The sequence below is a fragment of the Alexandromys fortis genome, unplaced genomic scaffold, assembly GCF_014885135.2.
Source record: "Alexandromys fortis isolate MF-2015 unplaced genomic scaffold, M_Fortis_MF-2015_v1.1 scaffold_44, whole genome shotgun sequence".
Lineage (NCBI taxonomy): Eukaryota > Metazoa > Chordata > Mammalia > Rodentia > Cricetidae > Alexandromys > Alexandromys fortis.
In genome coordinates, this window is record NW_026067921.1 from 2,373,979 (window position 1) to 2,389,429 (window position 15,451).

At 41.4% G+C, this 15,451-nt stretch overlaps 1 protein-coding gene across 7 annotated transcripts in view; it reads right to left on the reverse strand.

Moving 5' to 3' along the window:
- Nucleotides 1-15,451, reverse strand: part of Nktr (natural killer cell triggering receptor) — a 34,913-nt gene that overhangs the window by 9,936 nt on the left and 9,526 nt on the right. For 4 of the 7 annotated variants that reach the window (XM_050141789.1, XM_050141790.1, XM_050141791.1 and 1 more), the window contains 6 exons: nt 8,054-8,083; nt 6,897-7,042; nt 5,633-5,855; nt 4,221-4,376; nt 1,225-1,312; nt 475-620 (listed from right to left, as the gene is read on the reverse strand). In XM_050141789.1, the coding sequence (XP_049997746.1) occupies nt 475-620; nt 1,225-1,312; nt 4,221-4,376; nt 5,633-5,855; nt 6,897-7,042; nt 8,054-8,083 (789 nt within the window). Of the gene's footprint in view, nt 1-474; nt 621-1,224; nt 1,313-4,220; nt 4,377-5,176; nt 5,217-5,632; nt 5,856-6,896; nt 7,043-8,053; nt 8,084-10,756; nt 10,792-15,451 lie in introns of those variants that run through there. The other 3 variants (XM_050141795.1, XM_050141792.1, XM_050141794.1) reach the window with 3 other exon arrangements.

Genomic DNA, 15,451 nt, shown 5'->3' on the forward strand with positions numbered 1-15,451 from the left:
TATGCAGCAGCTGCCTGCCTCATCCTTGTTCTTTAAATTCAAAACCATTCTCTTAAGATGCCTTCAAAGAAGCCAGAATTTTTCCATGAAGAATTACTTCCCCACTAGCTATTCTGGAGCCAGGCCCCTTTGGAAACAGACAATTATTTGTTATCCAACACCACTGTTATCCAACAGTCCTTGGAGTCAGAGATTAACTCCTGTGCGATGCAGGCTCTATTCACTAATCCATGTACCTGTGACTACAAGTCAGACATCTACTAGTGATGTCTAAGACCTGGTCAGCTCTACAGGTCAGAGTCTACTCGGATTTTCAGCACAGAGAAACAGCACCTGACTGAAGAGCCCTTGGCCTTAGGTAGAGCAGTGCTGCTCTAGACCTTTCCCTTAGCCATCTTGACTGTGGACGTCAGAAGGCGACTCTCCAGCATTACTGCTCTGCATCCAGGCTGTGCTTACATTCAAAGTGCTTACTTGTCTCCTTTGCTCCACTTTTCTCCACTTGGTGGCCTGTAAGTTCTCAGTCTCTGCATCTCCTCCTTCCAGTGAGGAGGAGTCTCACTGCTGTCATCATCTTCAGACTCAGAATGAGATCTTGACCGTGGAGGTGTGTGATAGCGCTTAAAGACAAGAGAGGGTAATGACTGTTCTAAAACTGCCCCACATACGACAGCCAGGCAAAAGGCTAGTCTAGGTACCAATTTAAGGATCAACTGGATAGTATGAATTACTTCAAATACAAGACACTGAGAGGCAAAAAAGGCAAGGCATTTAGCTGGATTCCTACAGAATAGCTTCCTTTGCAGTCCTAACACATTCTAGCCTCCATTATTCAATATACTCAGACTTCTCAATATTTCATGTAGTACATCACTGAATAATTAAATCCATCTACAGCTGTAAATGTATGCAAAGGCAGTACCTTCCCAAATTATGCAAAATAAAAAAGATGTCTTAAAACAGGAGGACTTTTTTTTTTTTTTGGAGATAGGTTTTTCTTTGTAGCTCTGGCTGTCCTGGAACTTGATTTGTAGACCAGGTTGGCCTTGATCTCAAGAGGTCTACTTGCCTCTGCCTCCCAGTGCTGGGATTAAAGGCATGAGCCACCACCGCCTGACAAGAGAAAGAGTTTATCTAAAACTAAACCTCAGATATTTAAGATACATTTTTACAAGCTACTATTTAGGTAAGCAGTGTGAAAGAAAAAAGTTCCAGCATGCGTACAATTGTGCCTCTTCCTCTAATTTTCCGTCCAGACTTTGACACAGATGGTTTCTGATCACTCGGAGCAGGTGCGACATCTGGAATGTTCCTGAAAAAGTTGTGACGACAATTAAAAATGAGTAATGCCAGAATGTCTTCCCGATGTTCCCAGACAGAGCTACGGTCTTTACAATACAAGGTTTCATATTTCATGACATAAGAATTACACGAAATTCAAATGTCAATATCCATAAAGTTTTATGAGAGCAATCACATCCATCCACATATGTCTGAGCTCACTCAGCTATGAGGTACACCACACCTAAAATACAGTCACAACTAGTATTTCAAGTGCTACATACATGACCGTGCAAACATGAGCTATGTGAACTGCAGACTCTCAGTGCAGATATCAGATCAACAGCTCTAACAACTATCCTAAAAGAGAATACTCACTAACTTGAGCTCTAGATTGGAGTCACCCTGCCCCAGAAAAATTCCATTAGTAAATATGTATTTGAAAAAAATGATTTTTTATTAGTTAACTTTTTTTTTTTTTTTTTTTTTTTGGTTTTTCGAGACAGGATTTCTTTGTGGCTTTGGAGCCTGTCCTGGAACTAGCTCTGTAGACCAGGCTGCTCTCGAACTTTTTTAAATAAAAGATTTGTGGAGGAAGCCAGCCATGCCAGCACATGTCTATAATCCCAGGATGTGGGGAGTTCAATGCCAGCCTAGCTACATTGCAAAACCCTGTCTCAAAAATAAATAAGCAAAGAAAACAAAATAAAAACCTATGAAGGGCTGGGGTACAGCCCTGCTTGGCTTCTCAGCTGTCTAAACAAACTCACAGGAGCTCATGACTTACACCAGGCACTGTGGCGCTTTTGTTCACACGGAACATTTTCCTCTCCTTCTCCCTCTCCTTCCTCACGTCTGTCTTTTGACACTAGACCTTGTTACGTTGTTCAGGATAAACACGACTTCTGGGTCAAATGATCTTCCCCAACTCTCCCTGCCCTCCACGGGCTGCAACACTCAGGAAAGCAGGCTCTGTACCTAGTCTGGGCAGCACAATAGAGCCAACCCTGTTGGCAAAGGTGTTGGTGAGCTAGCCCCAAAGTTCTACGCGTGGGAGAGCTGTCTCCGTTACTCAGCTGTCATGTGGTAGTGTGGATGGGGAAGAGATGCACTCTATAGCCCCTCCCCTTTGCCGGCAACAGCACTCAGGAGAGCGGGCCCTGCTCCTTGCCTGGTCAGCACAGCAGAGCCAGACGCAAAGTTGCAAGGGAGCTGTCCCCATTACTCATCTGGTATCTGGCAGCACGGGTGGAAGAGAGATACCTTCTCCCCTTACCCCCAGTCCATCAACTCCTGAGACAGAAGAGCTGGCCCTGGGATCATAGAGCAGAAAGACTGTACCTACCCCTTAACAAGTTGCAGCACTCAAGAGAGTGGCCCCTGCACCTTGCCTGGGCAACACAGCAGAACTAGCCCTGATGGTGTAGGTGGGGGAGAAGCGACCCTGAGAACTGACCTTACTACTTGCTCAGGGCTGCAAGGGTGGATTAGCTGGGGGCAATGCTGGAGAGCTCACCCTAGTGGTGAGGACAGGGGAGAACTGGCAACTGGCAGGCAGACTACCCTACAGCTGCCTAGCGCCAGAACCAGGGTTATGACTTGGCCCGTGCCAGCATCCACCCCATCCATGACCTGTTGCAGCATGTGAAGGGGTCTGGCCTGCAGACCCAAAGCTGCAGGATCTCCACACCACAGCAACAGCAGGATAACCAAGAAGAGTCTCTGTAAGGGCCCAGCATTGATAATATAATAGAAACCAGAGGCCTCAAATCAGACCAATGACTCTTTGCATGAACACCTGCAAGTATAGACACGGGGATAAAGGGTTTACTGCGCGACTCACTATGCCACACGGCAGCTTCCATGATAAGATTTTCAATTTTTCCCTTTTTTCCCTTTAATTTTTATTTTGGGGGGAGGGTTGCAGAGGCAGAGGGTAGATGTGAGGGGACGGGGAAATGAATGGGATTGAGATGCATAATGTGAAAGACACAGAGAATAAAAAAAAAGAAAAAAATTAAAATCTTTTCATGTGTTTAAAAAAGTCCTCATTCATGGCTAGGCTACATGCATATGCCACCATATTCCTGTCCTTTTAATATTTTAATAATTCTGAATTTAAATGTAATATAAAAAGTACATTAAATAGTATTTTTTGAGACTAAATCTAAAGCCACAACACAAGGGAAATTAACTACAGTAATATTTATGATACTAAATTTTACCTCCAGTCACCTCTGCATTATTAAAAGTGAAACATTTCATGGCTCAGTTGGATCCACAGGGCTCGATCAACCTGATAACCCATGCAGTAAGACCAGTAACATAGCCTTCCCAGACATCGAATAAGCATTTCCCTCCCTCCAGGTATGGCAGCATATACATAGCTATAGCTCTAATCCTCTAGAGGATAAAGCGAAAGGATCCCAAATTCAAGGCTAACCTACAACACACAGCAAGAGTCGTAAGGAGACAAAAACCACCTAACCAAAACAGCACTGAATAACGTGCCCACTTCCTTTATCTAGTCATATACTCAAGTGTGGGTTCCAAAAAGGAGGTACAAGCCATTCAGTGCTCTGGGGACTACCCGCAGTATCTTCTGTGTACTCCGAGCCTGAGTCACAGTGAGTGTAAAGTTGCAATGAAATAGTGGACTTATCTATCAGGAGACAAAAATATACAGTGTGCTTGCTAACCACCACTGTCAACTTGACTGGCTATCCAATCACCTACAAGACTGGGCATACTAACTATCCCATGTGCTAGGGCAGATTACAAGAGGAAGGAGGAGCTGAAAGGCAGCACTCCCTCCCTCTGTGCTAGAGCTGCTCCGTGGTCTGTTCTGCAGCGATGCACTTAATTCCCAGAAACAGAAGCAAGGTGCTGCTGTCCGCAGGCACAGCAGGGAGAAGAGCAATGTGCACCCGCCTACTTACGGTTCAGGCTCCACTGTGACAGCAGGCATATCTCTTCTAAGTAGAAATCGGTTCTCAGGAACTGGAGGAATCTCTTCCGGACGGACAACTGGCTTTTCTCTTTTAGCATTTGAATCACTTGATCTTTTCTCATTCACATCACTCCTCTCAGAATAACTAAAATAAATAAATCATGTCACCAATTTAGATGCTAGTATTTCATCAAATAAAGGCACATAAAACAGCAAAACTTACCCCGAGTTATTGATTTTTACAAATATATAAAAACAACAAATATATTTTAAAAATCCAGAGCAAAGAAAATTTTTACAAAAAGAAAAAAAATTAAAAAGAGAAAAAAAAACCAGAATACTAAAATTTTGAAATGGAAGTTGTCAATGCTACTATGTTTCCTTTTTTTGTTTGTTTGTTTTGGATTTTCAATACAAGGTTTCTCGATGTAACAGCCCTGACTGTCCTAGAACTCACTCTGTAGACCAGGCTGAACTCGAACTCACAGAGATCTGTCTGCTTCTGCTTCCTGAGTGTTGGGATTAAAGGCATGCAATACCACTGCCTGGCAATGTTTCCTTTTTTAAAATTGTATTTATTTGTGTGTGCTATTGTGCACGTGCCATGATGTTGAAGTGAGACAACTTGTGGGCGATGGCTCGCTCTTTTGACCACGTGTCCCAGGGATCAAATTCAGGTTGTCAGGCTTGGTGAGAAGTCACTGAGCCATCTCAATTACCCATGTCTTGCTTTAGGGAGAATCAGTTTTCTTCAGGGGTGTGGACCCTGATACATACTCCTATGCTCCAGTGGGTGGCCCTATACCCCTTGCACATACAGGTCACATTAAATGGACTCAGTGGGTTACTGAAAATAAGAGAGAGAGAGATTAAAAATAAAAGAGAAGGGAGACATAGTGGGTACTGGGATTTGAAGAGGGATTAGGAAGTAGATGATCAAATTACCTTGTAGACATGTATGAAATTCTCAGAATAAATAAAAACACTGTATTGAAAAAAAGAATTTTCAGGAATTAGGGCAGGAAAGATGGTTCAATGAATATAGGCTCTAATCACCAAACCTCATATCTTGAGTTTAATCCCTTGGGACCCATCTGTTAGAAAGAAATCACTCCTCCAAACTATCTTCTGACCTCCACACATATGCACATCTACCACATACACACATCTTTGAACACACAAAATAAAACTTATTATTAAAAAAAAGTCCAGAAATACCTGCACCTGAAAACACACCAATTTTTGCTGAGAAGTCTATGCCACTCCTACATTGTTATAGGCATCGGTTTAAATCCAAAGGCTCCCTCCCCTCTCTCAGCTCGGGGTGCACAACAACACTGAGCCTGCAGAGTGGTCACTGTGCAGGCCCTGTGCTGGGTCGGACCACTGACTCACACTTACCCTTCAGGGCTCACTGTGCGCTTCCTCCTGGGCTCCTCTGAACAGCTCATCTCCTTCCGTCTCTTTTTAGTGTGTCTGACTTTGGGCCTTCTCTTGTGTCTCTTCCTTCTGATTCTCTCTTGCTCAACTCCACTTTCTGAGGATGATTCTGAAGAGGAAGAGGAACTGGAAGAAGAATCCGAGTCTTCCGAATGTGTTGGCTTCTTCCTTTTTTTCTCAAAAACTTTTAATAGACATTAACAAAAACATTAGTACTTGAACCCAGTGCACATCATCCAGAGTGAAACAGTGACTACTGATCATCACGTAACTGCTTCATGCTCAGCAAACTAAAACTAGATGTAAACTTTTCCTCAGTTACAGGTAAGATAGTTGTCTGCAAACTTGAAAAATATCAATGCCCTTGCCCACCATGAAGCCTATATTCTAAATCAGTGCGACAAGTGATGAGAGCTAGGACAGAAAAGAAACAATGCAAAGGGAACAGAGAAGCAGGTAGCTTAAGACTACACTTGAACAGAGCCCTAAAGGAGGGATATCATATAGATATCTTAACAAACAAAGTTCTAGACATCCCAGGGCAGGCACAAAAGTCCCTTAGTGTCTGAATAAAGGTCAGTGTGGATGGAAGACAATGGGTAAGGGAAAAATAAAGACAACAGAGAGTCACAGGCCTATGTGCTGAGGGTACCACTACAGGTGTCAGGACAGGAAGGATGTGCATATGAAATGTGGCTTAAAAGGATCACTGTGGTAGCTGCTAAAGACAAAACAAAGTAAAACAAAACAAACAAACAAAAAACCAGAAGAACTCCTGCTGATGAATGTTCACACGAAAACAAGACAGGAGCAAGGTAGATAGCTATGAGGGTACTTCAATAATACAAGCATGAGATCGCCTGGATCAGCCAGCAGCCAGGCAGAAGCAACAAGGAACTGATGGCATCTGATGGTGGATGGGATAAAGAATGGCATTGAAGCACCAATGCTACCACTATTCACACTAACATTCAGAAGGTATCTTAGACATTTAGAAGGTATCTTAGACATTCAGAAAGTATCCTAGACATTTAGAAGGTATCTAAGACATTTAGAAGGTATCTTAGACATTTAGAAGGTAGCTTAGACATTTAGAAGGTAGCTTAGACATTTAGAAGGTAGCTTAGACATTTAGAAGGTAGTTTAGACATTTAGAAGGTATCTTCAAGTTGGGCATACTCTTTCACCTCTATCACAGACTCCTCCACCCTCCAAAAGTTCTTACCATCTTTTGTCAACTTTGTGGCAAGCACCCCACAGTCAATAACTCGGACATCTGCATAAGGTCTGCTTGCAGCATCAGTTTTCAGATTTTCAATCTGTTCAATTACTTCAAAACCGGAAATAACCAGTCCAAACACAACATGAACCCTGTCATAATATAAATTCAAGAAATAAATTAGTCGCTGGGCGGTGGTGGCGCATGCCTTTAATCCCAGCACTCGGGAGGCAGAGGCAGGCGGATCTCTGTGAGTTCGAGACCAGCCTGGTCTACAAGAGCTAGTTCCAGGACAGGCTCCAAAACCACAGAGAAACCCTGTCTCGAAAATAGTCTTATAATTATATTATGAACAGTAATTGGGACAATGCTACAAAAAACATGTTCACAGAACTGAAAATGTTACGAATCAACTAGAAGGGAAAAAACTTGAATTCTACGTCATAATAAGGAACAGCAACCGTTCATCTGAAGAGAAGTGGGACTGTTCTGCAGTGGCTCCTAGCCTTCCTAGGGTTAAGAATCCGACAACAGTCAGGCGGTGATGATGCACACCTTTAATCTCAGCACTGGGGGGGGGGGGGGGGGGGGGGGGGGGCAGAGGCAGGCGGATCTCAGGACAGCCAGGACTGTTACACATAGAGAAACCCTGCTTCAAAAAACCAAACCAAACAAAAAATGCTCGAACAGAAAAAGAAAACTCATCCACAGACTAAAAATATTGGCTGATTCTGACTTAAAAGAAATCAGCCAGGTAGTGGTGGTACACACCTTTAATCCCAGCACTGGGGAGGCAGAGGCAGGCGGATCTCTGTGAGTTCGAGGCCAGCCTGGTCTACAAGAGCTAGTTCCAGGACAGGTTCCAAAGCTACAGAAAAACCCTGTTTTGGAAAACAAACAAACAAACAAAAAACCCCGAATCTGATATACCTCATACAGAGAAATCACCTCAACAGGGACAATCAAAACCACGTGGATGGGAAGCCTACCTATGGGCACAAGGGGAAGACCTCTTCAGTCATACAAGGGATGGGCTCTCAAAACTACTGTTCTTTGTGCCTCCTCAGGAAGAGCTTGACAATGAAAGACTAACTCCTGGTCAACCTGTCTTTCAGGCTTATCACCCAAATAACGTCCCAAGATTTTAATAACTTGATGCTTACCCATCCAGGTGTGGAGCAGGCTTTGTAGTTCTGTACAATAAACATCAACACAAAGATGGTATCAAAAATGACGTATTCAGATGAAGAAAGCAGAAGGTTTAAACACAGCATGTAGTAAACAAAGAAGTAAAGATAAAAAGACAGAAAAAAATGTTAAACATAATATATATCCAAACACCAATAGTAGCCATTTTGCTGATTTAAAAAAACCAAGATTGCAATGAATTATAGAAGCAATTCTATTAGACTATATGAGATAGGTTTCATTTGCATTATAGGAAAATGTATAGCGTACACACTGAAATTAAATTTACTCTCAAACCAAAAACAGTAATAGCAACAGAAACAAACATTAAAAAACAAAACCAATTTCCCAGCATAATTGAACAAGGAGGAAGGCCTTGCCCCACTAGGAGGAGTGATGAGCACTGGCTACACCCCCACTGGCTCTTTGGTTTGTTACTGAGACTGAGACAGTCTGCATCTACTTTAAGGCAGGCAGCAAAGGAGCCTGAGGAGTCCTAGCTGCAGAACTGCCTGCCCCTCTTCTTTCATTCAAGCTTTGCCAGTCACACTCTGAAATGCAAAAGGGAGGGACTTTCAAACAGCTGATACTCCTCACAGCAAAATAAGAATTGAGGGGGTATTGACATCTTCAATTTCCATGGTCCAGAAAACACCCCAAAAGCTGCTCTGTGAATGTCCCACTGTCACTGTTGGGAAATCTGTGGGGTATACTTGGTTAAGATATTTTGAACCCAAGCTGGTTTTCCCATAACATTTTCCATAGATCTTTATATGTGAATTACAATGCAAAAATTTGAAAGTGGATAGCTTGATCAGCGTTAGACCACAGGAACCTCAATTAGATGGAAACAGATGACCTATCAGACCGTATTACAGCTATTCTAAGACACACAAACAGAACACAATTTAACCTTACAAAAATGCCAAAAAACATGACTGTATAAGAGACTGTAATGCTTATACTTACTTTAAGAACATCCAGTTCTGTTAGAGGAGTACAGATAGATTTAACTTAAGAAAAGTTGAATGTCAACTTAAGTTTCAGAACTTTAAATGAAATTCTGAGTTTTAAAGTCACAAGTCTCAAATATTTCTTAGAAAATCGAGTAGAAATTAAAGCCAGTTTAATTTTTAAATAAAAATAAAAACAGGTAACAAAAAAGGGAAAAGAAATGAAGAAAATCTAACAACTGGTGAGCCAGAAACACTGAAACTATGAAACAATCACCCAGAAGCCATGGCAGACAATAACTGAAAAACAAAAACGCTTTCTGTGTTGTACAACTTTCCCGAAACTGAAACTAACACACGAGCTGGACAGCAATACGTGCTCAGAAGGTGTAAGGTGCCCCCAGAAAAGGTAAGACGGCTCTGCTGTGCACATGAGCACGTGTGGTTGTTTACTGGCTAGATACGCTGCTTCTCCTTTCTTGGGCCTCACTCGCAGGAATCCAGCATTGAGAAGAGACTACGGATTTTTCTAGCATACACAAAGTCTAATTCGACTGCCACCTCAGCTAACAAATACTATAAAAGCTATGTAAGGCAAACTCTTGGAACAAATTCCAGCTCGCTGCAGCAATACAGACTCAGACTGACTGAGGATGAACAGTGATCTTAGGGACAGATGACCTGTCTTATTTTGAAAATGAACCTAGGTCCTTCATATGTGCTAGAAATGTGCTCAACCACTGAGCGACATGGTCAGGCCCAGTTCCGTGTTGAATTCAAATGAGAACTGGCTGATAAACAAACTCAGCCCTTAATGTACACATGAATAGAGGAAAGGGCCACCTCTGCCTCTGAGGACAATTTTCAGTCTGCTCAGTGTCCAAACCAATGTCAATCATTTAACTGACTGTCAATTCAGTCAATATCCTGCAATTCAGGATACAGAAAGACCAGCGTGCACCTTAACTGGGACAGAATACACAGTAAGAACACGAACAATATTTCACAAAAAAGGAACTCTGGATTTGGGCCTACAAATTCCAGGGCTCTCTGTAGGGCAGGCACATTGGCACTGTATTTACAGCACACATGGTAAACAGTCAACAGCCCGTAGGATAACAGGAGGGCAGGAGAGACCATATGCTCAGCCAAGTCTATTAAAGCAGACAGAGGAACCCTACCCAACTCTTTACCACACCCAATGGTCTCAATGATATCACTCATGACAGCAATACACACACAGTAAATGAAGACTCAGAGGAGCAGAGCTGAGCAGAGATGTGCAAGTTTATACACACTAACTAAAGCATCAGTGCTCACACACTTGTGTTCTCTCCTGTCACTTAGATACAGTCACTTCAGGCCCTGAATCCACTCAAAGCAGTTACTGCAAGGGTTCATTTAAATCACAAACCCTAGAAACGGAAAAGTATTGCTATTGTTCCAAATAATAAACTACATTTATGCCATCATCAGAGTAGCTTTTGGACCTTACTAGTTCCTGAAATCCTAATGTAAAACACCACCCAGTGAGCTCGCGAGCCACTGAAATAAACTGTACTCTGAGGTTAACCATAAGCAACAAACACCTTTGTTTTACATACACTGCTGCTACACAAAACAAGCAGAAAGCTTTTTCCTTAAAATGTTTCAATACACATAACAATAGGATTAAAGAAACAAAGGCAAAGAAAAAGAGAGAGCCTTAGAGTAATGAGACATTACCTTTGGAGCGCACGGTGTAACACTCTTTCTGTAAATTTTACACAAAAATGGCAAGAAATAAATTGTAATACACTTTTAAGACAAGACTGAATCTATGTTTTAATATCAATATAACGTTGAAATTAAAATTTTGTAAATTTTATGCAAAGAAAGCTTTTTAAAATGGAGGGCTCTAAATTTTCTTTCACAAGATATTTATGAAGAGATGGATTTTGTTTTAGAAAAGCCTTGTGGAGATCTTCTTAGACCCATGGTACTTTAACACAGGGGATGGTAACAGCTAATAAAACATTTATAATCATAGAGACTAGCTATGCCATCTTTCTCATAAAGGTAATGCATCTTGAGTATCAACACAGACATACAAATCCAAATACTAAGAAGTAGGAACTTCCTGGTAGAAAGTAAAGATCACCCATCCCCACCAAAAAAACAAACAAACAAAAAAACCCAAGTTCAGATCATTCAAAACAGAACTTGAGGAACTTAACTAATTCAGTTTGTGTTCACATCTCTGCCTTTAAAATTTTTTTTTTTTTTTTGGCTGTTTATCACAACATAACAGAGCTGACATATTAGCTATGTCACAACACAACTGGAGAATGATTTGGGCAGAGACTAGACTGGGCTCACTGCTTGCTGCATGTACTCAAGCGATTAAGTCACTGAACAGAATTAATAAAAACAGTCTTAAAGGCACAATTAGAACTTAGAGATCTTCTCTGAGACTCAAATGGTAACAGAGGTGACAGCCTTGGAGCATGATGTCAAATCCCAGCCACAGGATTTATGTCTAATCTGGTTTTTCCTCTTACAAGAATTTTTAAGAAAACACACATATGAATTTTAACTAATGAAAATTTTAAAAAACCTATGACTATATAAACCAAAAACCTTCTACTATATACTACAAACAAAAACTTGATAGAATTTTAGATAGATTAGTTAAAATGTTGCAAAAGTAAATTAGAATCTCTTATATAGGTAATGATACATGCATTAGTGTCACACACACACACACACACACACACACAAAGTTTAAATCATGCAGTTTTCAGAGTGTAAAACAGAAAGGTACTGCAGACCTAAGGGAAGAGGGCACTAAAAACAACTAATCTAATGTCATCTTTGACATTCAACTTGTTCCTTCACAGCCTGCAACTGCAGCTGTCACAAAGGCGGGAGAAACTCACAATGCACTGTGTTCCCAAGGCCACTCAGATAGAAGAGCCTTCTAAAGCTCAGCTCTAATATGAAGGAAGCACACAATGATAACTAGACACATTCCTTCATGACTGCTAGCATGTATGTCACATAAGCACTCTGAGTTCAGAATCACAAACTCTTTTCCTTTCAAAAGACTTCTGAAAATAGTATATGAAGTTATTGCTTCCCCTGAAAACAAACAAAGCCAACGCAGCACAACAAAAGTGAACTGATTGCTCTTCCAGGACCGCAGTCTCATCTCCTAGCACCACATGGCGGCTCACAACTAGCTGTGGAATTCAGTCTCGGGAGATATGGCACCCTCTTCTGCCTCCAGAGGCATGGTATCCTTATGGTACACAGACACACATGCAGACAAAACACCCATACACATAAAATAAAAATAGGGAGAAGAAAAAAGAACTTCATATATATAATAAGCAGGCTGAGTATGGAGGTACATGTCTTTACTGCACAAGGCGGCAGAGACAAGAGGCAGGTGGTCTGTGTTCCAGCCAACCTTGGTTTAAAGGACTGAATTTATAAGATCTAAGAAAAAGAAAAAAAAAATTTGTTTAAAAGGTCAAGTTGAGCTTTTCTATATTATCTTGTTTTCATAAAAATTATCATGACCAAGAATAGTGGCCAGGAACGTATACTGACCAAAGCTTTGAAGCCATAAAAAGGCCTATTTGGGGCTAGAGAGACAGCTGGGAGTAAGAGCACTGGCTGCTCTTCCACAGAACCCAGGTTCAATGCCCAGCACCCACATGGTGGCTCACAACTACAATTCTAGTCCCAGAGGATCCAATACCCTCTTCTGGCCTCTGAGGGCACTGCATGCACATGGTACACAGACATACAAGCAAAACACTCATGTGCACAAAAGACTGTTTTGTTTTTTAAAGGCCTGCCTGAAAAATATCTTAGCAGCAGCTGAGGGAGTGACTGCTGAAGCTCCTGGTCGAGAGAAGTAAGCCCCAAGCCTTTCTGAGGTGTTTTTCTGACGGTGAAAACTACGCAGCTACAGAACAATGTCTGTACACAAATCATTGTTTATTCACAGGGTCTTTCTGTAAGACAAACTCTTTCTTCTAAAATGTTTATAGTTTATCTTAAAAATAGGGCTATTTGGGGCTTGGTAGATGGGTCGGTGAGTGTTTACTGTGTAAGTATGAGGGGGCCCTAGTTCCAAGAGCTAGTACCTACACAGCAGCTGGTAGGAGCATGTGCCTATAATGCTGGAACTGGCTGGAGAGGGCAGGGAAAGGAAGGTTACTGGGATTTGCCAATCAACCAGCCTAGGAGAATTCGGAGAGCTCCAGCTTCAGTGAGAAACTATCTCAAAAAGATAAGGGGAGGGGTTGACAAAGAAAGATACCTGATGTCAACTTCTACCTTCTGTTCTCAAGAACACCCGAGAACATGCACACAGGCACACACATAAAGTGATGCCAGCTTTTATAAAAAAAATACAAAGATTTTTAAAAGTAATTCAGGGTACAGAAAAACAGAACTAAAACCAAGGTTTCTTTGTTGTGTGTGTGTGTGTGTGTGTGTGTGTGGTTTTTCTAAGACAGGGTCGTCTACTGTGTAGCCTAGGATGACTTGGAACTCACTCTGTATTGAAATCCACAGCTGTTCTCCTTTCCACAGCCACCAGAGTGCTGGGATCACAGGCTCGAGCCACACCATAGGTATGCATTCTATCCCAGAAAAGTGGTAATAACAAAAGTTATAAATTAGCCTTTCTAATTGTTTTATAACGCTTTCCTCTCTACTCAATGACTTCAGGCAATATAAATCATTATAGTGATTACAGAATTATCACTAGCAACGACAGCTAAACAGTTTCCCCAGATGCCACTTTCTTTCTCAGAATGTCCCTGCCTCTGACACTCAGCCACAGGGATCAGAACACAGCACTCTGACCCTGGAGCATGCAGTCAGCAGCTTTCTTCCTGTCTTGACATTTTCTTCCAGAGTGTGAGAAAAGACTCTGGTGCAGCCTGGACTGTATATGTCTTTTCTTCCTTATTTATTTAGCATTTCATTCTCGACAGAACAAAAGCCTTGTCCCACACGATCTCTAACTCCACAGCTTTTTCCTGACCCATCCATTGCTTCACTTGTTTTCTGGTGACTGAGCCCATGGCCTTGTACATCCAAGGCCAGCTCCAAGGTCAGCTCTCCATCACTGAACTATACTTTCTGCCCTGTAACACTGACTGGGTTTTTCTCATACTTGATCTAAAATATAAAGAGAAAATGACAAAATGAGTCAAAATAACAAGGACTGACTTGGTGAGTGTGGTCCCAAGATTCTGAACTTACAAAATGTTTCCATGTGAACTCTTATTTCCTTACAACTTTATGAAGATGGGGCCACACACCATTTCCTTGCCACTTCTTGAGTGGCACTACGCCCAAAAATATCTTTTCTTCTATGTAAGCTCCCCAAACAGAAGCACCAGTTTATACAGCAGTCAACACAAGTAGTTAACCGTTAAATTACAAATGGCTGTAAAGAAAACCTCATCTTCACTATTTATGATCATAAAATATTTATCTGTTAATATATACCTGCTAAGATATATTCTCTCCACACACACACAAAGTTTCAGCCACTGAAAATATTGTACATCGAATTATACTGATGAAAACAATGTACATCTTAGGAAGGGAAGCTGCTTAATGTGCGAATCAAGCCAACAGTTAGTGCACAGAGCACAGGAATCCCCGAGGGACTCCCATATAACAGCACCAAACTCACTCCTCAGGACCTGTAGATTCGTGGGACACAAACTGAGCACCATTCTGTGCAGATGTTTACCGGGTCCTTTGCAAGACCAATGAAACAATAAGGCACATCTGGGCCTCTCTTTTGACAGTATCCTTTTTTTCTCCTTCAGAACTGCTACCAAGGTGCCATATGAAGTGTGTGGTGGAGAACACACCCCCAAGCACTGTCCCAGGAAAGCTACTGGGTAGGTCTCACCTATGACGACTATACACAGAACTAAAGATGTTCTTTTTATGACTTCCAGCTCCAAAAGAATATTGGCTTGCAAAATACAGAGTTTCAAAGATTTCTCCTTTATTGGCCACCATCTCTTTGTATTTATCCTTTTCATAAAAGAATATTTTGTTCAGAAAGTGAACATCAGTTTGATTTTATCTTGCAACTCGTGGAAACTGGAATTTCCAGTCAGCATAAAGCAGCACATAGGCACACAAGTTACTTAAGAAAAATTAGAACAAACTTTGTGTGAGTGCAAAATGATCAGTTACCTCTAAGACTGTGAACTCTTCTCCACAAGAAAGTTTCATTATAACTTTTCACCAAACTAAAGATAGAAAATCTTTTTATCATGCATTCCGTGATTTTAGTGCTATCTATAGTTAGTTCTGAAAACAAGCTTAAATTTTTTATTCCTAATTTATTGATTTAAAAATTTCCTTTGGCATTCCTCTTCAAACAGCAGTCCA